We start from the raw sequence: 24,348 nt of genomic DNA on the forward strand, positions 1-24,348 counted from the left end.
CGGTTATTTTTGAGATTCTTTGATGTAATCACATAGTAAAGATAAATTTATATTTTTACTTCAGAGAATTAACAATAAACATTTTTGTAATAATGTGATCATCCCAGGTTCCTCTTATCTAATTTCAGATTGTTAGGGGTCGGTTTTCCATTATTTGGACATTAAGAATAAGAAACACCAATTATTGCTTAAAGGGAAGACCAGTTCAGTTTTAACAGATGCCTCGTTCAGGAAACATCAAAAGCAATCCTTTCCAAGAAAGTATTAAAACAGAGAAAAAAACATATGGGGCATTGCCAATGTGGTAGATGACAGTGGAACTACTTCATACCACTTTTAGTTTAACAAGTGTTAACTTTGGTTAACAGTCGAGAGAGCTAGATTTAGACCAGCAACAATCCAGTGAGTGTTTGAGTAAAATGCCTTTGTTGTTCTGGGTCTCAGTTTATTTGTCTGTTAAAGGGGAGAGTTTGACTAGCCTGTGCTTGTGATCCCTTAAATTGTGAATATCCTGGAATTGTTAATTCCATGGACAGCATTCCGGTAACACCTTAGCAGATATATGGATTTCTGCCTTCCTTTTCTCCAGCACTGCTCCTCTGTACCAGTCTTGGAACAATGGCTCACACTGCTACAATTTGAGAAAAAAAAGCATCTTTTTGAGAGGACAGAGGGGCATAGTCTTTGTGCATCAGCCCATACTCCACCTCAACATAATAGTCTGGACCCTAACATTTGTATTTCAGATCTTAGACAAGTCATTGCCCCTTTTAGGGTCTTAGTGGCTGTTTGTAATGAGGATTTTTTTTTCTGAATTCCCTTTTCTTTTTTTTAAATATATTTTTTAGGGGCGCCTGGGTGGCTCAGTTGGTTAAGCGTCCGACTTCAGCTCAGGTCATGATCTCGTGATCCGTGAGTTCGAGCCCCGCGTCAGGCTCTGTGCTGACAGCTCAGAGCCTGGAGCCTGTTTCGGATTCTGTGTCTCCCTCTCTCTCTGACCCTCCCTGTTTATGTGGTGCCTCTCTCTGTCTCAAAAATAAATAAACATTAAAAAAAAATTAAATATATTTTTTAAAGTTTTTATTTATTTATTTTTGAGAGAGAGAGAAACAGTGGGGGAAGAGCAGAGAGAGAAGGGGACAGAGGATCTGAAGCGGGCTCTGTGTGGACAGCAGAGAGCTCTACCAGGGGTTGAACGCATGAACCAATGAGATCGTGACCTGGGCAGAAGGCAGATGCTTAATGGACTGAGCCACCCAGGTGCCCCTGACTTCCCTTTTCTAGCTTTAACTTTCTTTTAGGCCCTTAAGGTTATGTAGGTATGCCTGTATGTGAGACAGAATACTGTTTGGTCATCTTACATTCTCAGCGAGGCTTTCTTAGGCCTCCCTTTCTCTGTTTTCCCCCTTCTGCTGGCAGAGGTGTGGAGAGCCTCATGAGCCACATCTTTCCCTTGGTTGCATATCTGCAAGGTAACAATTCTGCCCAGTGTTTGGCTGCTGCAGACATGTTCAAAGCATTAAGCTCCCTTTCTTTCATGGACAATGCCCAGAGAATCCCTTGTTAGGATGAGACATTGATATAACAATGACATAAATATGATGTGACATAAACAAAGACATGATGCACCAGGTGTAAAGTTTTATTGGCTACAAAACAGATACACAGTGATGGCAATCTGAAGACTGTAGTAGTAAAGTAGAGCTTTATGCTCATGAACTCATACTGTGATTCAGAAAGTGCAGCAGTATATTAAGTGCAGCAGTATATTGTTATGGAATGTCTGGTGACATTGTTCCAGAGGGGGGAAAAAGTTTCTGAGATTGAAAACTCCAAGGATACCTCTTAGGACTCACCCATCATGTCTGGGCAAAGATTTCTATTGGGGAAAAGTAGCCCTTACAATAGGCAGAAACGTTTTTTGGCTTTATGCCTACTTTTGGATCTCATTCACTTGAGAAAGAATTATTCTTCCGTTGATGCTCTCCTGTGTGATGGCCTTGATCTTTGGAGCTGCAGATGCTGAAGGGAAAAGGCAATGAAGAGGTCACTATCATGCTCCTGCCACCATCTGAAATACTTATTTTTATTTCCCTGCTCTTAGTACCTGAAACTTCTCCATCCCTTCCAACATAATCCCTGAGCAATATGGCAGGTTCTGCTAGGGGGAAGAGATCTCACCAAGGAAAGTTTTTCATTTCACCCTCCAGGAAACAAGGGTGTGTGAATAGTGTCATCTTCTAGGGGCCAAGACCTTCATCCTAGGCATGACTGATACAGAATCTAGTCCCTGACTACACATCCTGGAGGAGGTCTTCCTGCTTTTGTTCCACTTGTACCACAGATTCTATGAGCTAACAGCGCATTAAATGCCATTCTGAGCACCTCATTTAAAGATCTAGAAAGCATGAGGGGTGGATGAGAAGCCAGGGCTGTTTATCATGCCCACTGTTTTCAAAGTTATGATTTATTTGAATATGTGCTTTGTTGACACGGCAGGAAACTGATTCTAGACCAAAGGGAAGACTTGAAATTAATAGAGACGTGGGGAGACCTTTGTTAAAAATCAAACCTCTCCAACAGTAGATTGTGCCACTCCATCAAGTAATGAGTTCCCTGTCCCTGGACATGATAAGGAGAGGCTGAAGGACCATCTGTCAATGTCTTGCAAAGAGGTAGCAGTTACACAAGCTGCCCATGATGGTGCCCAGAACCCTGACTCTCTGAATCTCTAATACCTTAGAACACTTTTACCACAAACTGATCAGAAAAGTGCTGCTCGTCCCAGATGGGGGCTTCTTAGAACTTTTCTGTGAGATGTTACAGGCAATCTGAGAAAATAGGGTTCCCAGGTCAAAGATATTTGGCAACACCGAGTTAAGCCAAGTAAAACTTTTGTTGTTTCTTTCTCTTTCCTGTTTTCTTCCCCACAGCAGTATCTGTTCCATGTTTAACTTACTGAAATGCATGGCTGTTCATTAAGAGGATAGTGGTATACGGTATTCCCAACCATTTCTGTCCATGGAACACATCTTTCATAATATGCAACAAGTTTCACGGAACACTAGTGTTCAACAGAATATAGTTTGGGAAATTATGTGAAATCATTTTCTCTTAATTTCCTAGGAGTTTAGTAAACAGACTCCATAACTTAACAGAGATGTAATAATGTGAATGATCATTGCTATCTGCTTTATTGCTGGCAGAGACCTTGCGTATATATTATTGAAGACAATACTGACAGTTCCCTGTTTTCCTGTTATCTACTTTAAGTTCATTCAAAAATTCCTGGACATTTGGGAGTAAAATAAAAATTGAACACAAGATATTTGGGAGTACAGTAAAGATTATGATTACTAGGGAATTAATAAACGTGCTGATTAATTTTTAAAAAGAAAATTCAAATGATGAAAAGACTTTTTTTTTACCTTTCACACTTGACTTTGATTCTTCCATCGTCCTATAAAAATGATAAGAGTTACGGCTCATTTTAGCGTTAGCAACAATCATAAAAACTCCTCAAGGTGAACTAACTTCCTTTGCCTGCCTATAAATTCATAGCTCTTTAATGAGGATAATTGTCCAAGCTCTGTAGTCTCAAGGTCATGAGTTCATGGGCAAACCTTCCTGGATCCAGAAGAAAGTGAGTATGGCCTCACATGGACCCTAGGGTCAAGACAAGTCTATCAAACCACCTCCATCGTTTCAGTTGGCTGCAGGATTTGCCTCGACTGAGATCCTTTCCAGGGTCTGGGTTTGAAGCTTAGAACTGTTTTTCAGACTGTTCAAGATTTGGTCTATGTATTTTTATTTATTTTATTTTTTGGAGTTTACTTAAGCAATCTCTGTACCCAGAGTGGGGCTCGAACTTATGACCCCGAGATCAAGAGCCACATGCTTTACCGACAGAGCCAGCTGGGCCCCCCTATTTATGTATTTAAAAAATTTTCTGGGACTCCTGGGTGGCTCAGTTAGTTAAGTGTCCAACTCTTGATTTCGGCTCAGGTCATGATCTCACAGTTCATGAGTTCAAGCCCTGTGTTGGACTCTGTGCTGACATTGTAGAATCTGCTTGGGATTCTCTCTCTCCCTCTCTCTCTCTGTCCCTCCCCTATTCGTGCTCTCTCTCTCTCTCTCAAAATTAATAAATAAACATTAAAAAAATTTCTCATCCTTTCTCTTGGGTCATAGAATATATGTGCCCTTTTTTTTCTGAACAATTATTGTCATTTCCTAAATTGGTTGGAAATACTGGATTGAAGAATCTAGACTTCTCAATCTCTTATGAATCTTTTCCTGCTGTCAGGTTAAAATATTCCACCAACCTTCCTTTTTTTTTTTTTTTTCCAGAACCAAAATTGTATACATTTCCAGTGGGAAACACTATAGTCAAGCCTTCCTAGTTGTTTCTTTTTTTTCTTTCTAAGTTTATTTATTTTGAGAGAGAGTAAGAGCGAGAGAGACAGAGAGAGGGAGGGACAGAGAGAGAGGAAGAGAGAATCTCAAGCGGACTCTGCAGTCAGCACAGAGCCCCACGAGAGGCTCGATCTCATGAACCATGAGATCATGATCTGAGCCAAAATCATGAGTCAGATGCTTAGCTTACTGAGCCGCCCAGTTTGCCCCCTTAGTTTCTTTCTAGAGATCTTAATATATTAATTTTAACGATGGACCTTAAATCTTAGTGTCTTGGGAGTAATAGCTGATTGATTGACATATGCTACTTAAATACAACCTGATGTTAAATATCCAGAAGAAATTCATCACAAACCTTTCTTTCTCTGGAGTGATGCTCGCTAACAGGCATAACAGGTATGAGGTATATGAATGCATACACAGAAACTCAGTGCCCTTTTCGTCCTCCTCCCCAGCCGGCCTTTGCCTTACCCCTCGCTCTCTCCCTCCAGGAGCTGGTGGTAGGTGGCGATTTCCTTCTCCAGGTGGGTCTTGATGCCCAGGAGGACCTTGTATTCATTGTTCTGCCGCTCCAGGTCATGGCGTAGCTGTGTCAGTTCATCCTCATAGTGGGAGATGACGTATTGCATGTCCCGGAGCTGGCAGGAGTACTGGGACTGGGTCTCTGACAGCATGTTCTCTAGAGCAGATTTCTGAAAGAGGAAACGAGGTTTCTTGTACTAACTGACCGATGGCTTGATAGATTGAACAATGTGTGCTGGTTGAGTAGTTACAACACACCGACCACTCTGCTAGGTGTCTTGGTGGCTGCCGGGGGTGCAAAGGTGGGCAGCTGGCTGACTCCAGGGTTGGGGCTTGGGCAGTGAGGAGTGGACTAGAGTCAGGACTTCTGAAGCCCATTTTATGGGCATTTCTTTGTGTCAGGGAGCTCTTGGCAACTTTGCCGCATTCCTGTAGCGTTTACTGTATGTGCTGCTCTTTCGCGATTGAGCATATGCCCATTTTATCTCTGGCCTAATATAAACCTCCTGGGGAAATAGCAACTGGGACCCCTGTCTCTTTGTGTCTTCAGAGAAGGGTTTCAAGTAGGGGTGCCAGATAAAATAGGGGGCACCTCGTTATATTTGAATCTCAGACGAGCGACGAGTAATTTTTTAGTACATGTATATCCTAAAAATTGCCTCAATATTGCATGGGATATACTTACACTAAAAAAAACCAAAACTGTGCTGCGTATCCAAAATTCAAATTTTTTGTTTTTATTTTTGGGAGAGTGCAAGTCAGGGAGGGGCAGAGAGAGGGGGACAGAGGATCCGAAGAGGGCTCTGCGCTGACAGGCTGACAGCAGTGAGCCGCGTGTGGAGCTTGAACTCATGAACTGCGAGATCATGACCTGAGCTAAAGCTGGACACTCAACCAACCGACTGAGCCACCCAGGTGCCCCCTAAATTCAAATTTAATGGGATGTCCTGTATTTTAATTTTGGTCAGTCTGGCAACCATAGTCCCAAGCCATGCTTATTGATGATGACAATGGTAACAGGTTGTCATTTTTGAGGAAATTTTAAAAGCTGCACATTGAAGTTTCTGCTCTAGGATACAGAGAACTGACTTAAATCCCTGCTCTGTTTGGATTTACCACCTGCTTTTCTGGAGCGCAGAACTTTAATCTTCAGGAGAAATCCCTGACTCTGCTGGATGCTCTCACTTTATCACAGCTGCTAACTTTCAGGGGGCCCCTTCATGCCGCCTGCTCTGCTCCTCTCCCTCTCCTGTTCTCCCAAAGGGCTGCTGCCTTCCCTCTCCTGTCTCTCAGCCCAGGGCCTCACTTCCTATGTTGTTACGGAAATGAAAGCCGTCAGGAGAGGATTCCCACAGGCTCCCACCATTATTTCCACCCACGTGTATCTGCTTCCAGGTTCTCAGTGCCCCCCTGGTACCAGGTTCTCACTCCCCTCCTGGTACCTGGCACGAGCTGTCTGTTCTCCAGTCATTTCAGCCGTTGCCCGCTGTCTTGCATCACCTGTATTTTCCTCTCTACCGGCTTCTTCCCATCTGTCAAATAGAGTAATTTCTCCCATCTTAAAATTGTTCTCTTGACTCCTTATCTGCCTTCAGCTGTCATCCGATTTCTCTGCTCCCCTTCACCTATAGCAAAGCTCCTTGAAGAATTGTCCATATCTGCTGTTCTAAATTCCTCTTGACCTCCCTCTGAGGGTGAAGGCTGCGCAGTCTGACTCCACTGTTACCCCAGTGGCCTCCCCTTCCCTTCCCTCCTCTTTTCTCCTTTTTTCTTCCCTTTGTTCATTTACTACAGCCACATTGGCTTCCCTACTGATCCTCCAACCCGACCCACGCACCTGTACATCATGGCTTTCGCAGTTACTGTTCTCTCCCCCTGGAGCCCCCTCTCTATTGCCACATGATGCGCCTTCTTACCACTTCAACTGTCGCCTTAACAGTGAAACCTTTCCTGAGCACCTTGTTTAAAATGGCAGTCCCGCACTCCAGAATGCCTGACCTCGCCCTGCCATGCTTTATTTATTGGCAGCACTTTTTGCCATCTCACATACTACATATTTTGATGATCTGTGCCTTTATTGACTGTCATCCCCACTAGAGTGTCAACTCCCTTATTGTAGAATCCTCAGCACTCAGAACAGTAGCAGATGGTAGAATGAATGAAAATGGATATAAATGTTTTGCTGACCTCACAGGGTTGTTGTGAAATACTGCATGTCTAAATGTTTTGAAAACTATAAAACACTGTAATTATTTCTTTGCTCATTATTATCACCTTGACAGTGTACATTTTAAATGTCTGTTTACCGTCACTTATTCCTAAAACATAACAGTAATTTACCATGTGCATCTGCAACAGAATAAACCAGTGATTTCTCCTTAAGACCAAGGGCAGAGTAGCCCTTGGAAATGATATTGATGAATGATCAGAAGATTTGGATAGGCTACAAAGGTAATCAAATGATAGATTTTATTTAATGAATCTTGAGTGCTTGTGACGCTTCATACAAAGCATTTTACTAAAAACCATGAAAATTCTAGAAATGATTTATATATAAGAATTTATAGTTCACTGGGTGATAAGACATATACATAATGAACAGAGTGGTACTTCGGAGTGAGCCAGGCCTGGATTTGCCACCAATTCATTTTGGCACCAGGATTTCTTTTTACTGGGGTTTCAGGGGGCGGCCTGGTTGCCGAGCGGGGAGAGCGCTGGTAGAGATTATGAGGGCCTCCTAGACTCCCGCACCTGCCCCCAAATACCAGGTGGCTTCACCACTGGCCACTTACTATCTATGTGACCTTGGCCAATTTACTTAACTGTTTGGAACTTTTGTTTTCTCATCTCTAAAATGAGAACACAAAGACCTGCCTGGAAAGGTTAATGTGAGGTTTGATGACAGTTAACATAATGAACCCCCTGACGTACCATGTGGCACATTGTGGACACGGCGGTAAATGATAGCTCTCATTATCATGCTCATCATGAGCAATTTGGATGGAAAGTGGGAAGTGAGAGATGTCCCAAGGGAGTTGGGGAGATGAGCCCAGGAGAGAGGTCACGAGAGGTTCTGTCGAAGAGGCGGGACCTGACCCAGGATTTTCCTCAGACTCACCCTGTGGCACTGCGCCTGCAGGTCAATCTCCAGGGCCTGGAAAGTGCGCTTCAGCTCATGGATGTCACTTTGGCTACTTGGCACAGCTGCTGGACTGGCCACTTCTTGCGCCATGGCTGCTGACTGCGAGACCAAGCAAAGGGCAGAGGCATTGGCATTGGGACCACATGGAAATGGAACCTTTGGGAAGTCTGAGCCCCTTTTCTTTACCTGCTCTTTATACCAAGTGTCCAACTCTTGATGCTTCTTCTTTATTATAAACTCATATTCCTGTCTCATATCCTCCAGGATCTTAATTAGATCCTCTCCTGGAGTTGCATCCACCTTCACATTGACCTTGAAGTCATTTGGCACATGACGTTCTATCATTTCCTGTTTAATAACAGAAAAAAAAAAAAAATGAATCGGCTGTGAGAATCAGAAGGCCAGAAGTGTGTTGATTGGCAGCAGTTAACAGATCTTTTAAAAATTCAGCTTATGTGGTTGTTATTCTTTTATTGGTTTGGTTTGGCTTCTTAGGTATTATTTGTTGATGACAAAACATATATTCTTTTTTCTATTATAACTCCATAAAATAAAAAATAACACTAGATAGGTAATCAAATGGCCTCTGTGATTACTGACTTAATCCCTGGTTGAAAATGTTTCGCAAAGAATTCTGCTTCTGTAGCACATAAAATACTCTTCAGCACACATTCGTAGGTGAAATGATGGCACAATTCAACAGTTGAACATTTCAGTTTGTAGACTACTGCTTTGGGGAAGCAGTTTAGCAACCCAAAGCCAAAAGGTATAAAGACTTTTAACGTCTTGGCCACGTATTATGATTCCATAGGGTTGACACCCATAGGATATCATGAAAACCAAGAAACCGTAGGAAACGTTTAATTAAGTCATTGTCTCACCAGCTCTTCATAATTGAGGCCCTTTGATGTTCATAAGCAATTTTGTTTGCCTAAAACGGGGATTGCTTTCCTCATATTGCATCAGAGTCTCAGGGGCTTTAGATGGAATGTAACCTCTTCAAAGTTAGTTACATGGTTCTGGAAATTAAGATTCTTCGTTTTTGTCACTAGTTTTATTTACCTTGGTCAGTGGCAGATTCTCTTCATTCTACTGTCCCCCAATTTGCTGTACGTTGGGTCAATGAAGGAAGTTCAACCTCACGCATTTATTCTTACGGTATCATACTAACAAACAAGTCTGGATAATCATTGTATATTAGCAAAATTATTGGCTGATTTATCATCAGTTGTGATTTTATTTTGGCTATTGGATCTGACACTGCATAGACAACCTTGAAGCTGGAAAAATTAGATGTTTCTATTCTAGGACTAGCATTCAGATGGTAGGTTTTTCTGTGGCTATTAAGTCATCTGAACGTGCAGATTAAGAGCTGTGCTGGTTACCAGGGGCTCCTAGGGAGTCCTACCTGCTCATGGCGCTTCTTCATGAGAATGAGCTCTTTCCTCATCCCCTCAACCTCCTGTTCCAGATCTGTTGTGACAATGGTCAGATCATCCAAGGTCTTTCGGAGACCTTCAACTTCAATTTCCAAATCTTTCTTGAAGGAGTGTTCATTTTCGTACCTTTGGTTGGAAGGAAGAGAAGAATACACCTGTCGTTGGAAGGCCGCGGCTTTGTAAGGATTCACCTTCATTTAGAGGTGAATCTCTTATCCCTCATATGTCTGTTTCATGCAGGTTTTTCTGTGATGGTGACTCAATGTTTGTTTGTTTATTTGTTTTTTAATTAGAGAAGATGAAATAATAAACAGCCATATACCCATCAATTAGATTTAGTAACTCTTAACAATTTGCTTCGTCTATACTCTATTTTGTATTTTAACCTAAACTATAGGCATTATGACATTTCACCTCTAAATACTTAGGAATACATTTTAAAAAATTTTTTTAATGTTTATTTCTGAGAGAGAGAGAGAGCACGAGTCGGGGAGGAACAGAGAGAGAGGTAGACACAGAACCCGAAGCAGGCTCCAGGCTCTGAGCTGTCAGCACAGAGCCCAACATGGGGCTCGAACACATGAACCATGAGATCATGACCTAAGTCAAAGTCAGATGCTTAACTGACTGAGCCCACAGGTGTCTCAGGAATACATCTTTTTAAAACAAGAATTTTCATTAAGAATGAAGCTAAATGTTATCTAAGTGATGAGCAGACTCTTAACTATGGAGAACACGTTGATGGTCACCAGAGGGGATTGGGGTGGGGGATGGGGGAAATAGGTGATGGGGATTAAGGAAGACACCTGTTGTGATGAGCACTGGGTGATGTATGGAAGTATTGAATCACTACATTGTACACCCAAAACTAATGTAAAGCTGTATGTTAACTATACTGGAATTAAAATAAGAGAAAAAAATGAAAACAAAAGTTTTCTAAATAAGCATAACATTATCACACCTGCAGAGCTAATAATAGCTCTTTAACATCATCTGATTCTTGGTTCATATTCAAATTTCCCCATGCTCAAAAGTGTATTTTATATCTAGTTTGTTTAAAGTAGGGTCCATTCAAGTATTTGTTATTATGCCTTTTTAATTCTCTTTTAAAGATATTACACGTGGCTAATGGCGAGATAAGTTAATTCCTTTAGAAAACAAAAACAAGATGAACCCCCAAAACAAAACAAAACAAAACAAAACAAAAACAGCAAATGACAATTCCCCACAATACAGTGAAGAAGGAACTTACTTGAGGCCGAAGTCATCCACTGCCATCCTGGCATTGTCAATGAGAAGAGTGATCTGAGCGTTGGTCTGCTTGCCATCCATGATCTGGAAAACATGCATCAAGAGTCTTTTAAGTCAGGGGCTCCTGGGTGGCTCGGTTGGTTAAGCATCTGGCTCTTGATTTCAGCTCCGGTCATGATTTCACAGTTCATGAGTTTGAGTCTCACACAGAGCCTGCTTGGGATTCTCTCTCCCTCTCTCTCTGCCCCTCCCCTGCTCACTCTGTCTCTCTCTCTCTCTCTCAAAATAAATTAAAAAAAAAAAGAGGCTTTTAAATCAGATACCTCCCATGGGAGAGGTGCGTTTCCACCCTGTACTTTCTGGGTATATGATTTGTTAGCATAGATGATTTCTTTTTCTGGCATTGGAACAACAAATAACTAAATCAATAAATACTGAACACTTATGAGGTACAAAACATCAGAATGATTTTAAAGTAAGAATATGGCCCGCAGCCCCTTCGCTGTCTTTTTTTACACTGAGTTTGAGAGGCCAAAATTGAGGCCGCTGTTGGAAAAATGACATTGGAAAGGGAAGAAGAGTCACTTCAAAGTGCCTTCTAACTTGCTAGTGCTGCAAACATACCTTTGGTGTTTTGTTTCAGCTCATCCACATCTGAAGATGTTAAAAGAGGTTTAAGTTCCAATCCTGCCTTATTGTGAATATTAGGTTGGCTCCCTTAAAGTGCATTAGTTATTTTAGATGAACATAATTCTTCCTCGTGGTAGCATTCATGTTTCAGATCACTGAGCGAAGTACCAAAATTATCACTGGTATATGTTTGTCAAACTAATTTTAAATGAATTTTGTAATAGTCATCACATGCCACAATTATTTTTTGTCCAAAGTGGTGATAGCCATGCCCATAACTTTTAGGTATGCGTACGTGTTTGTAAGCTCTTCTATGATGAGAATGCCCCAATTGTATCTATTAAAATATTGAGTGAAATAACTTTTTAGCAGCTTAATAAACTTCAGCTGTGTTAAGGCCTCTATTTAAGACTTTCACTAGATGTTCATACACTTTTTAACATTAAATAAAAACTGCTGTTGAAAGTTCCTACCCGAGCAGTTGTGTGTACGTGTATGATTTGTAAACTCTTCTAGGTAGTGGTGACTAGGGGAGTATTGCACATTTGATGTATGTCACCATCTTTAGGAAAATTGAGGAGACGATGTCTCAATGTCAAAAGTATAATACTACTTTTGTACCAAGTATTGTGCTGAACTAGGAACTGGCGGTTTTCTTTTAACTTCCTATTACTCACCATTGGCATGAACTCAGGCCAGTCACACTGTCCCTTGGGTTTCAATTTCATTGTCTGTTAAATAAGGAGTTTGCACTAGAACGAGTTGACCTTAGAGGTCCTAGCTCTAAACTTCTGTGATGTAGTTGGAGACAGAAAATTCTGTGACATTCCCATCGTATTTAAACAGATAATTCCTTTATTTAGAAAAGATTTCCTTAGGATAAAGTCATACCTCAATACAAAGACACCTTTTCAAAATCTGATCCTATTCAAAGCTCCACTGGTTGCTTGGAATTTGGCATCATGAATGCACAATAGCAAGATTCAGAGGTGGTGATAACACTCCTGAGTCTGGAACTCAAAAAGCAGGGTCTGGGGTCCCACCCTATCACCTGCTAGCTGAGTGAGCTTGCCAAGTATCAGTTTCTTCATCCATAAAATGGCAATAATAATCATAGTAGCCACTTTATCAAAGAGTTATGAGGATTAGATTGGAAGCGATTAAATAAAATGTCATGACGTACTTAGCATATTCTGGGCATACTGTAGACACTGAAAAATTAGTTGAAACTAAATTAATTTAGAAAAATTTAAAGTGTTTAATTTTTTTTTTTATGAAAGAGCTTTTGAGAAGACATCCAGATGGCCAATAGACACACGAAAAAATGCTCTACATCACTCATCATCAGGGAAACGCAAATCAAAACCACAATAAGATAATACCTCACACCAGTCAGAATTGGCTAGCATCAGAAAGACAAGATATAATAAGTGTTGGAGCAGATGTGGGGAAAAGGGAACCTTCGTGCACTGTGAGTGGGAATGTAAATTAGTACAGACACAGTGGAAAACAGTATGGAGGTTCCTCAAAAATTAGAAATAGAAATGCCGTATGACCCAGTAATTCCACTTCTGGATATTTACCTGAAAAAAATAAAACAAAAAAAACACTAACTTGAAAAGATGTATGCACCTCTGTGTTCATTGCAGCATTATTTATAATAGCCGAGAACCAACGTAAGTGTCCATCAATAGATGAATGGATACAGAAGATGTGCTAGATATATACAATGGAATGCTACTAAACAATAAAAAGAATGATATCCTCTGTGATGACATGGGTGGACCTAGAGGATATATGCTAGGTGAAATAAGTCAGACAGAAAAATACCATAGAAATAAGGAAGAAGTCAAATACCGTATGATTTCACTTACATAGGGAATCTAAAAGACAATAAATAAAGAAATAAAGAATACACTTGATCTTAGCCAAAAGGCCGAGAAGCGATAAGAAATAAAGAATAAAGAAAACAAACAGAAATGGACTCGTAAATGCAGGGAACCAACTGGTGGTTTCCAGAGGAGGGGCGGAGGGGAGTGGGTGAAGTAGGCAAATGGGATTAAGAGATACAAACTTCCAGTTGTAAAATAAATAAGTCATGGGGATGAAAAGTACAGCATAAGGAATATAGTTAAAGAGGAAAGAAAGAAAGAAAAAAGTTGGCACTTTCGTAACTCGAGCCAATGTCTGTGCTGGATAAAGGCCAGGTTCTGTATGTTTTGAGATGCATCCCCAAAGTTCTGTTGTTTGTGGCGGGAGATAGCCAGGCTCCTGCCCAACTTCTTTCTTCCAGTGGATTCCAAGTGGTACTCTGACTACTTCCTTTGCTCCAAAAAAGGATTCTGTAGATATTTCCTGGTCTCCCCTCTGTAAGTGCTGCTTAGGGACTCTCATACCAATCAATGCTTTTCCTTCCAGGCTCTTTACTCCTTGTGCTATGCTATCTAAGCTCATAGGAAATGAGAAGAGGCTCCATCCACAAGGGCCTGGGGACCCTGGTTACTGAGGTGACAGGATCATCAGAGACATCCAGAGAAACCAAACACTATTCCCCGCCATGGAATCAGAAAATCCAAAATGCTGTCTGGGGGCTTATTTGGCTTTTCTGGGTTAAACTGATGCTTTATCTGTTGCAACCCCCACATCAAGAGTCTGATTCCCCCAGCCAGCATCCTTCTCAGAGTACATGAATGGTAACTTCTGAAGTGCACTTGATCTAGAGCTTGCTTGTTTATTTATTTGTTTGTTTGTTTGTTTAAATGTATTTATTTAAATTCAAGTTAGTTAACATACAGTGTAGTATTGGTTTCAGGAGTTGAACCCAGTGATTCATCGCTTACATATGAAACCCAGTGCTCATCTCAGCAAGTGCTCTCCTCAATGCCCATCCCCCATTGAGCCCACCCCTCACCCCTCACCCAACAGCCGTCCAGCAACCCTCAGTTTGTTCTCTGTATTTAAGAGTCTCTTATGGTTTGCCTCCCTCTCCGTTTTTATCTTATTTTTCCTTCCATAGAGCACATTTAAATATCAAAAACACTTCCCCAGTTCAGGCTTACTTGATGCAATTTTATGATACAGCCACTCTTTCTGAGACATCCTTCACAGTGATGAATGGATGATGAGGACAGATTGAGAAATAATATGTGAAGCGTAGGTTTTGCATTGTGTGTTGTAGTTAATCACCTGGATCCTCCCCCAAGGCTCTGAGTTCATTCTTTTAAGAGGATCTAGTCGGTGTATTAATACAGCATTGCTGCTCCAGGGTGTGTAATCTCATCCCAGGAAGAGGAAAATAGAATTTTTGATTGTAAACCACAGTACCAAATAGAGTACTATTGAGAGCCTTTCTAAAATACACATATCCTTATGGCTATATCTGACTCGGTGTTTCAAGAGGGTTGGATTAATTTTTGAGTTCATTTTTAAAATACTTTTTTAAAAAATTGTTTTTAGTGTTTATGTTTGAGAGAGAGAGAGACAGAGCACAAGTGGGGGAGGGGCAGAGAGGGAGAGAGGCACAGAACCTGAAGCAGGCTCCAGGCTCTGAGCTGTCAGCACAGAGCCTGACACAGGGATTGAACTCACGAGTGGTAAGGTCATGACCTGAGCTGAAGTCAGATGCTTAACCGACTGAGCCACCCAGGCACCTCTGAAAGACTTTTTGAGTAACATTTAAGACCCCTGAGGTGGGGACGGGAAGAGTACCATATCTATTTCATCAAGGCCTGGGAAGGGGTCAGCCCCTGGTTGTTGTGGGTTGTTGTATCTTTGGGTCTCTCTTTTCTCGCCTGCAATCAGGGGAGATTGGGACAGATAGAACAACCTCAACGTCAAAGAGTTGTTTTCTTCAAACATGAAAAAAAAACAACTGAAGTAAGAAATCCAGAAAAGAGTGGAATTCAAACCTGAATTTAATTTGTAACCCAGAACCCAGGATCCTGGGCCACCCGGAGAGTGGGCAAGCCACCTGCTCCTTTTCTCAATCCTGTTCCAAAGAATTTGGGCAACCACGCAGTCTCAGTCTCCTCATCTATAAATTGGGGGTGAAAATGCCTGCTTCACAAAATGAGATAATGTTTATGAAATGTGTTGTATGATTAACAATGCCATTGTAATGCATTATCTTTATTAACAAGCAGTACCATTTTTGTATTACATAGGCAAGGTGAGCACCATGCTGTATGGAAACTGTGAGGCCATTAGAAACAGATCTGGGTTAGAATTCGACCTCTGCCTCTCGCTGGTGGCTTTTCGTATCTGCTTCACTACTCTGAGCCTCAGTCTTTTTACAGCGTCATTGTAAGAATTGAATCAGGTACTATCGAATGTTTCCATCAGGGCAGAGAGCTCTCAGATAGTGCTGATACGTGTATGAAAATATCCAACACGGCGGCTGGCAAATAATAAGCACTCAATACGTGTTTTCCTCCCTCTTTCCTGTTCCCTCCTCCTCTCTACAATCAGTGAATTATTTGACTAGGTCTGACCTCACATTTCTTTTGGGAGTTATGTTCTCAACTGTCCATTTGCAAAAATCTTCTATATTCTCCATTCTAAAACCAAAGCAGCTTTTATTAGTTAAAAAAAATATATGATGAGGTTTGTTGAGTCACCTTGTTTTTTTTCTAAAGACAACCATGTACTATATAGTTAAGGTAATTACACAGTCAGTTATTAGGTTGATTATTCAATAATTAGGGTTCATTATGAGGACAGATTTATATTATCTTGATTGGTCTTTCTTACATTCAAGTAAGGATGACCAAAGGTTGAAAAATAGCACTGAATAATATTGGAAACCTTGATGCCCTTTCTAGGATGTGCTAAATTATGATCTTTTGGGGAATTTTCTGGGACTGCTTTACATAAGAGGGAAGTTATATAGCTTTAAAAAATTATCTTATGGGATACCTGGGTGGCTCAATCGGTTAAATGTCTGACTGTTGGTTTCAGTTCAGGTCATGATCTCACGGTTTTGTGGGTTTGAGCCCTATGTCAGGCTCTGTGCTGGCAGTGCGGAGCCTGCTTGGGATTCTCCCTCTCTCCCCCTCTCTCTGCCCCTCCCACACTTGTGCTCTTTCTGTCTCTCTCTCAAAAAAAAAAAAAAAAAAAAAAAAAAAAAAAAAAAAACACTTAAAATCTTATGAGGTAACTGGATTCCCTCTACTTCTAACCAATGTTATGAGACATCCCAGAAGGTATAAGCCTAGCTTTTTATTTAAAAAAAAAAATTTTTTTTTAACATTTATTTATTTTTGAGAGAGAGAGAGACAGAGCATGAACGGGGGAGGGTCAGAGAGAGGGAGACACAGAATCTGAAACAGGCTCCAGGCTCTGAGCTGTCAGCACAGAGCCCGACGCGGGGCTCGAACTCACGGACCACGAGATCATGACCTGAGCCGAAGTCAGATGCCCAACCGACTGAGCCACCCAGGTGCCCCAAGCCTAGCTTTTTAAATGTCTGATTGAATTTTTTTTTAAAGAAGTCTCCATTACCCATCCTACTGTAAGATTCCAAAAATTATGCTCATTTTATTCTTTTTTTTTTCCTTTCCAATAGACATATTTTTATTATGAATATAATAAAAATAAATTAATTGGGTAAATTAATTATTCTTATTTTTCAAGCAATATGCCCTTTTCAGAACTGTAAGCAATAAGGACTCAGAGCTTTTAGCAGCTCACAAGAGGAAATATCCAGGGATGTCAGAATAATGTACCGGCTAGTGGAGTGACGGCTTTTAGGTGTGATCTCCAAAATAACGTAACTCAGCTTTTCTTTCTGTGGGTCATCACTCTGTCACCAGGACTTTTGTGGTGGAACAGAACTGTTGTAGTGAGAAAGTAAATGCTGTCCTGTGCCTTGTGCACTGAGCGTGAAGGTTGAATACCAGCCCTTATCATTACTATAACATTGCTGGATCATAACTGATACTGGACAGTAGCTGGTTGCCTTTTGGCATTTTTTTGGATTCTCTGCATAATTTGTGTATAGAAGATGAAATATACAGAACAGAGTTTCCCGGGTCCAAAAGGGATAGCAAGAAAATATCCTCAAATACCTTTGTTCACAATGACTTTAAGCTGTTTTGCCATATTCCTGGAAATTGTCTTTTGTACCTATTTCTCCTCCCACGGCTCTCTGGAAACGCAGCCCCTCTCGAGTTCCAGGGTCACCCAGGATCTTACCTGCTCCTGCAGGTGGCTGATGTTTTCCTCATACTGGGAGTAATTTTGCTTACTGCCAGGATCTCTCTGCTCATGCCATTTCAGGATGCGACTCTCGAGCTGCTCGTTGGCCTCCTCCAGGGCACGTACCTTCTCCAGGTAGGAGGCCAGGCGGTCATTGAGGTTCTGCATCATCTCCTTCCCATTCCTGCCTGGGAGGGAATTGCCTCTTCTGGATCCCCAAGACCCTCCAGGAGGCAGGCAGCTTGGCGAGCTGAAGGAAAGGGAGACGCGGACGCCCCCGGCACCCCCGTGGACACTGGGAGCCCGAGGGAAGCTCCCCAGCTGGCCCCAGCTGCCTCCTGTGCCATGGAAGGAGCCTGAGAGGGTCTGGCTAAAGTTGTGGCTGGAGATCATGGTCCCATCTGTGTTTGGTGCAGGGCCGGGCTCTGCTCCGCTCCCTGGCGCTGCAGAACTGAGCCGCCCCAGACTGCTCCGGATGGTTTTATGCCCTTTGCTGTGGGAGTTCCCTTCTCTGACAACTGTACCAACAAGATCGTATCATTGTGCAACATGTGTTTCCTCTTGGTCAATCCCGAAATGCCCCTGGGCCTTCACACACATTGTTGTTGTTTAGAGCCACATCAATATACCAGTTTGCTTCTCCCTTCCAGTTGTAACCCAGAGGTGTGGCCCACAACATTAGGTGGGTACTAGTCTCAGGTGTTTTTCTAACCTTTCCGTGGAATTTTTCTATTGTCCACTTATCTGAAAACGGTCAGACTGAAGTCTACAAAAAGGTTATTTGGTGTAGTATAGATTTCCTTTTAAAAAGGAGACATTAATCACACTGACACACATGCCCTCTCCGCCAGCCCCAAGTAAACAAACCCCACCTCTAAAGCGAGGGTGGGAGAGACTCCCAAGGGAAGAGCCAGATCAGAATCTCAGGTCCTAGAATGAAAATACTCATGCTGAGGAAATGGAGAATGTTCTGAATATCTGATGCCTTTGTGGCAGTCACTGTTTGATGGAAAGTAATTTCAAAGGATCATTCTTAAGAACAAACCGTCAATTATAATTAATGAATGAATGACCGAGCCTTCCGCTCCCAGGGTGCCTTTCATCCCCAGCACACCTCAAATCCAAACAACCGGGCCTACACCGGACTTCCTTGGCCCCTGGGAGAAATGCAGCCTTTGTTAACTGGCCAGCAGCCGTGTCCCAGCTGAGCCCTGAAAAGCCTGGTTTCCGTGTGTCCGTGACCTGCAGGGGGGATGGAGGAAAACAGGAAATATGCCAGGGGTTGTCTAATGTGCTTGATGAATCTTATGCTTCGTCTGCCAAGGTAAAGGTTAAGAATGAATAAAGAGATAGTCTGGGGGCGGGGAGCCATGTGCTAATTGCTAGCAATTTAAAAGGGACTTTGAAATAAAATGGCAACATTGGAAGGGACTTTAGTGTAGCTCCATCCAAACCACTGACTTGCAGATGAAGAAAACTGAGGCCGGGGTGTGGCAGAGGATAGATCGTGGGTTAGTGGCAAAGCCAGGGTGGGATTCTTTCCACCACATAGCAGTGTCATCCTTGAGTTGAATCTTGACAGAGTCCCATCATCATGGTGATAATGGGACTTCCCAGTTTACACAGCGCTTTGGTGGTGTTTATTTAACGCGAGCAACAGCTCTTGATGTAGCCACACAAGGGTTATTGTCCCCATTTTACAGATAAAGAATCAGGGGCTCATGGAGGTCAGTGATTGAGAGCTGATTTGCATGTGCAATGTATTGCACGTGCACATGAATTTGTGGGTGTCACTGCCTTGGTCTGTGCTTGGATACTCACTGCCTTACTGCCTGTAACAGCTCCCCTGACTTCCAGACGTAGTTCGAGGGTTATCTTTTTCCACAATTGTTTTCTGAATTTTCCTGCACGGGTTGGGTGCCCCACCCATGAAGAAACCACCTCTTCTGTTCTTAAGATCTTCCAGAGGGGCAGAGAGTTTAGGATCCCCGCCCCACTGTGGAAGCCGGGAGCCCCTGCTCGGGCCCAGCCACCTCCCTGACTCCACCCCGTTCTTCACTCATCACGTAACTCTGCACTCCTCTGGGACTGCAGGCTTCTCGAAAGCTGGGATTATGTCTTCCATCTTTCAAGCACCGGAGTCTGGCTTCTAGGCATTTCATAAATGTGTGTTAGCTCAGTGATGAACTTTTTAGAGTTAGGATTTTAATTCTGGTCTTCTGATGTCATCACCTCCTGCCCCTTTTGGGAGTGTGAGTTGTAAAACCAGATAGTAGGAAGAAGCCTCTCCCAGGGGTGAGAGTCGTAAAGGCAACCTCATTCCTAAATACTAATAAAATTACCTAAAGTACACTAGCTCTGCTTGTCCACTCTGGCAACAAAACCTTGCAAAATTCCTCTGGAATTTCCAAGACTAAAGGAAAGTGGCACCTGGGTGGCTCAGGGGTTAAGCATCTGACTTCGGTTCAGGTCATGATCTCACGGTTCATGGATCTGAGCCCTGAGTCAGGCTCTGTGCTGACAGCTTAGAGCCTGGAGCCTGCTTCTGATTCTGTATCTCCTTCTCTCTCTCTCTGCCCCTCCCCTGCTCACACTCTGTCTCTGTCTCTCCCTGTCTCTCACAATAAATAAACAGTAAAACAAAAAAAAAAGACTAAAAGAAAGCTTTGGGGGTGCTTAGAGAGAGTGCTCTTTTAAAGTGTTCTATGGTCACTAACGTCTGAACACAAGAAAGAGACAAAAGGGAGATGAGATAAAAATAGAGCAAATGAGGAACTTGTTTGAATGTGTGGTGGTGAGCAGTGTTCTGATGGACCTGGGTGATGCCTGATCATCTGTTTTGACTCAAGGTTCAGGTCACCTCTGGATTGTGTTCACATGGACCCAGCCTCACAGAGGAGAACATCCATCTGTAGGTTGTGCAAGAGCCAGGCTGCGCACCGCCTCCTGAAACTCCCTCTCAGTGGTTGGTGATGGGAATGATCCTTTTTCCGTACTTTGTAGGCATGTCTGAAGTGGCAGTGACCTCTTAGCCCCGTGGATTTCGCCCATGCGTCATTTTACACCAGTGTGTGGGAGTTGGGATTTATGGGAGTTAACCTCGAGCAAAATACTTCTGGTGTTGTAGCAGGACCAGGGTAGGGAAAAATTGGTGGTGCCATTTGAGAAGACTGGAGAGAAGTCATCTCTTCTAGAACCATCGTGTGAAGATTTTCCTTATAACTTCCAATCTGTGGTGCTCCATTGGATTTTAAAAGAAATGGTGGATTTTTAAAAATTATTGGTTGGTTGCCTGTTTGGTAAAAATGATACATGCTTAGTATAAAAAATTTTGAAGTAATACAAGAAAGTATAAGAAAAAATATTTTTAGAAACTGCCTAATTCTACCACACAGTCAGCCATTGGTAAATTGGTGAATATTATTTCAGATACTCTCTATCTGTGTATATTGGTAGACCTATGGATGGCAAGAATAACTTTAGGAAAATGAGCCCATACAATTTATTCTATTTTAGAAGAGTTTACTTTAAAAAATTTAGTTAACAAATAAGAAGCTGAAATGGATTCACTTTAGTTACATGTTTTCTATCGGATTTTTAGACTTTCATCATATTCTTTTAATTTTACAATTTTTAAGGAGAGTAAAATGACCTGTAAATTTGTGGAATCACAGAGCTGGAAAGAAGGGCAAGAATAGATTTTTTTTTTTTTTTTTTTTTTTTTTTTTTTTGCAGCTTTCTGATTTTAGGTATGTCAACTGCAAATTGCTGCACTTATTTTTAAGCTATTTTTTTTAAAGAACTCAAGGGATAAAGGCTAATTGCCTTCTTTTTTAAAAAAAATATTTTTTTTGAGAGAGAGAGCAAGAGTGGGGAATGCATATACTGCACATTAAGCGACTGCCTAGTTACCCCAGCACATAATTGTAAGGACGCTTAAAGGCCCAGGCTCTGGCTAACTCACCTTTAAGTCGTGAATACTGTTTCCAGTTTCCAGAAGGCTGTGGCAGGCCCTCCATAAGAGTTTGTTAACCTTGGTCTTGGGAAGAAGATAGAGCAATAGTGGATTGGGTGGAATAGACTACGTGAGATACAAATGAGAAGAGAAAGGAAGGTGATGGTGGCCAGGTGTGGTTAGAAAACATGAGCTCTCCCATGGAATCGATCCTTAAGGGACTCTCATGGTTGAGAGGGAACAAGAGGTCCCAGGTCATGGCGTCAGAAAGAATGGCCGCCAAGGAAAGACAAATCCTGTAGAGTTTTCCCAGTAAAATCAGATTTTACTGATTGCCTCCCCATGGTATTTTTTAACATGTTTCCCTGACCCCTATATTCCTTGTAAGATAGTAGTTGGATCTGAAGGCTTCATGAGATTCCTGTCTGACATTTTTGGCAAGAATACTTCCTAGGGAGTGTTGTGTTCTCCTCTTGTTCATGCTGTAACAAAATATCTTTGGCCTTGCTTGACCATCGATGCTTAAGGTCGTGCAGCTTCTGTATTCCAGGTGAGTATTTCCCCAAGAGAAAAAATGAGACCGTGCCTCCTTTCAGACTGAGAGTTTTTCACGTGGAACTCAGTGGACAGGCTTCAGGAAGTTAGTAAAATCTCTGAAACGGTGCAGAATTGTCTTTGCATATTCGTATGTTCACTATTCTGAGAGGAAGTTAAGCTTTCATTAGCTTGTCAAAGGAGCATATGAATAGAAAAAGTCAGAATCCAGTGGTGTAAAGCTCTAAAGGCTCATTCTTTCCTTGGCCTTTAGTTACCAGTAAGATGTGTAGGATTTTCACGTGTAATAGCAATGCAACAGTGGACTTCGAAATGAACCACGTGTATCGCCTCTGTCATACCCATCACTTTATAGACAGGAAACTAAAGAAGGTAGGTACTTTGGGCAAGGGCCCATGGCCAGTTAATGGCAGGGCTAGGACTAACAGAAGGATTCCATGATATTGTTGCAGAGCTCCTGATTCTCTCTACTTTATTATTATTTTTTATTTTTTAATGTTTATTTTTGAGAGAGAGAGCGAGCACATGAGAGCAGGGGAGGGACAGAGAGAGACATGGACAGAGGGTCCAAAGCAGGCTCTGTGCCTGATGCAGGGCTCAAACCTATGAACCATGAGATCATGACCTGAAGTAGGATGCTCAACCGACTGAGCCACCCAGGTGTCCTACTTTATTATTATTTTTTAAAACCATAAAGATGATGCTTCAGATTCACTGAATTTTTTGCAGTTGTGGGATGTTGATAGATGCACGTGTTCATTTACAAATAGCGAGGTATGGTTAAAATGTTTCTGTTCCTTTTTTCTTCTACCCTTAAAACTATGCATTTTGCCTCTGATTCCACTGCTGGTTAAAGTCCATAGCCACAAATAATTAGGGTTAAATTCCTCTAATTTAATTCACTTAATTATTTATTTTACGGAGAGTTTACTTTAGAAGTGCTCTGGACTAGACTGATAAGACACAGTTCCTGCCTTCAAACATCTTTCATGGATCGGGGGTTTGGGGTTTGGTTTTGTTTTGTTTTTTGCAAAGCCAGTACTCTGCCAGTGACACAGCCTATTATGTGAGGATCTGTTTTGGGGTGCTTAGGAGCAGTTACTGATCTTTATTTACCCATTTATACGTTGAACTCAAAGTTGCCAGATCTCAGGGAGCCGTGGTAGGTTAGCATTATCACCACCAGAGAAACCCACATGTACCTGGTTGTCAGGATCTTTTCACCTGATAGCAATGAAGTCATCCTCATTTGAGTGACACATTTGTCACTGAGTACCTCATTGTGGAGCTTGGGGAGAATGGGTCGGCCTATCCCATGATACTGGGAGGTGAGTCTCATGTATCATCACCGTCACCTTCAAAAAAGGAGGCCCATCCCCTCCCTGTTCCCAGTTTCCTTTAACAGCTGCCACCAAATCTTTCTGAGAAGGGAAGAGATGTTCCAGCCAGATAGCTTCTTTGAGAGGAGTGCCAGGGCAATCCGGTGTAAGCCTGGCTTTAGAAAGATCCCCAAGTCCTTTTACACTACCTCTGGCACGCCACCAGCTCTGTTGAGGTGATTTTTGTTCATTTGAGGCTCCAGAAGACAAACAGATCCCGTAGTGGGTGGGGAGCACTAGTGCAAGACTGAAATGGTTTCATCTCTTCTTTTTTCTCCTTTTTATCATCTTAATCTGCCCAACTTGATAGGTCAACAAATCCCTTATACAAAGGTTGTTGTCACTGATAATCCTTGAATTAACCTGAACATTAGCTTCAGTGCTCTTGGGACGTTCCTTTCTTCTGCCATTTAAGGAGACATTTCGAGCAAGTGCAGTGTTGGTTTGCTGAGACATCATCTCACGCAGTTTGCTGAAGTCTGTCCTGGTAGCTTTTACCTTGAGTCCAGGGTGGTTCGTGTTGTGGCCGGGTCAGTGTATGGAGGGCTGTGGGAAGGTCCTTGCCCTCCAGAATTCTTTTCCACTTGATAGTTGTTGGTGCCTGAAATCCAACCACTTATTTGTTTGGCTCGCCAAAATGTTGCTTCCTATTAAAAAAATACTGGGGGGCACCTGGGTGGCTCAGTCGGTTAAGTGGCCGACTTTGGCTCAGGTCACTATCTCTCGGTTCATGAGTTCAAGCCCTGAGTCGGGCTCTGTGCTGACAGCTCAGAGCCGGGAACCTGCTTCAGATTCTGTGTCTTCCTCTCTCTCTGCACCCCCCCTTAAAAATAAACATTAAAAAAATTCCTAATGTATTCATTT

The 24,348-nt window shown here is 42.2% G+C and overlaps 1 protein-coding gene and 1 long non-coding RNA gene across 4 annotated transcripts in view; one reads left to right on the forward strand and one right to left on the reverse strand.

The window, feature by feature from the left end:
• Nucleotides 1-24,348, forward strand: part of LOC122205813 — a 149,889-nt gene that overhangs the window by 91,253 nt on the left and 34,288 nt on the right. The gene's annotated exons all lie outside the window — the stretch shown is intronic.
• KRT23 (keratin 23) lies at nt 1,119-18,065 on the reverse strand. The gene is made up of 8 exons (XM_042914388.1): nt 17,593-18,065; nt 10,772-10,854; nt 9,489-9,645; nt 8,267-8,428; nt 8,057-8,179; nt 4,888-5,108; nt 3,429-3,460; nt 1,119-2,022 (listed from the first exon to the last, which is right to left on the reverse strand). Exons 1-8 carry the CDS (start codon nt 17,986-17,988, stop codon nt 1,934-1,936), a joined length of 1,263 nt encoding a protein of 420 aa, XP_042770322.1. The 5' UTR covers nt 17,989-18,065; the 3' UTR covers nt 1,119-1,933.

Source organism: Panthera leo, chromosome E1 (genome assembly GCF_018350215.1).
Source record: "Panthera leo isolate Ple1 chromosome E1, P.leo_Ple1_pat1.1, whole genome shotgun sequence".
Taxonomy (NCBI): domain Eukaryota; kingdom Metazoa; phylum Chordata; class Mammalia; order Carnivora; family Felidae; genus Panthera; species Panthera leo.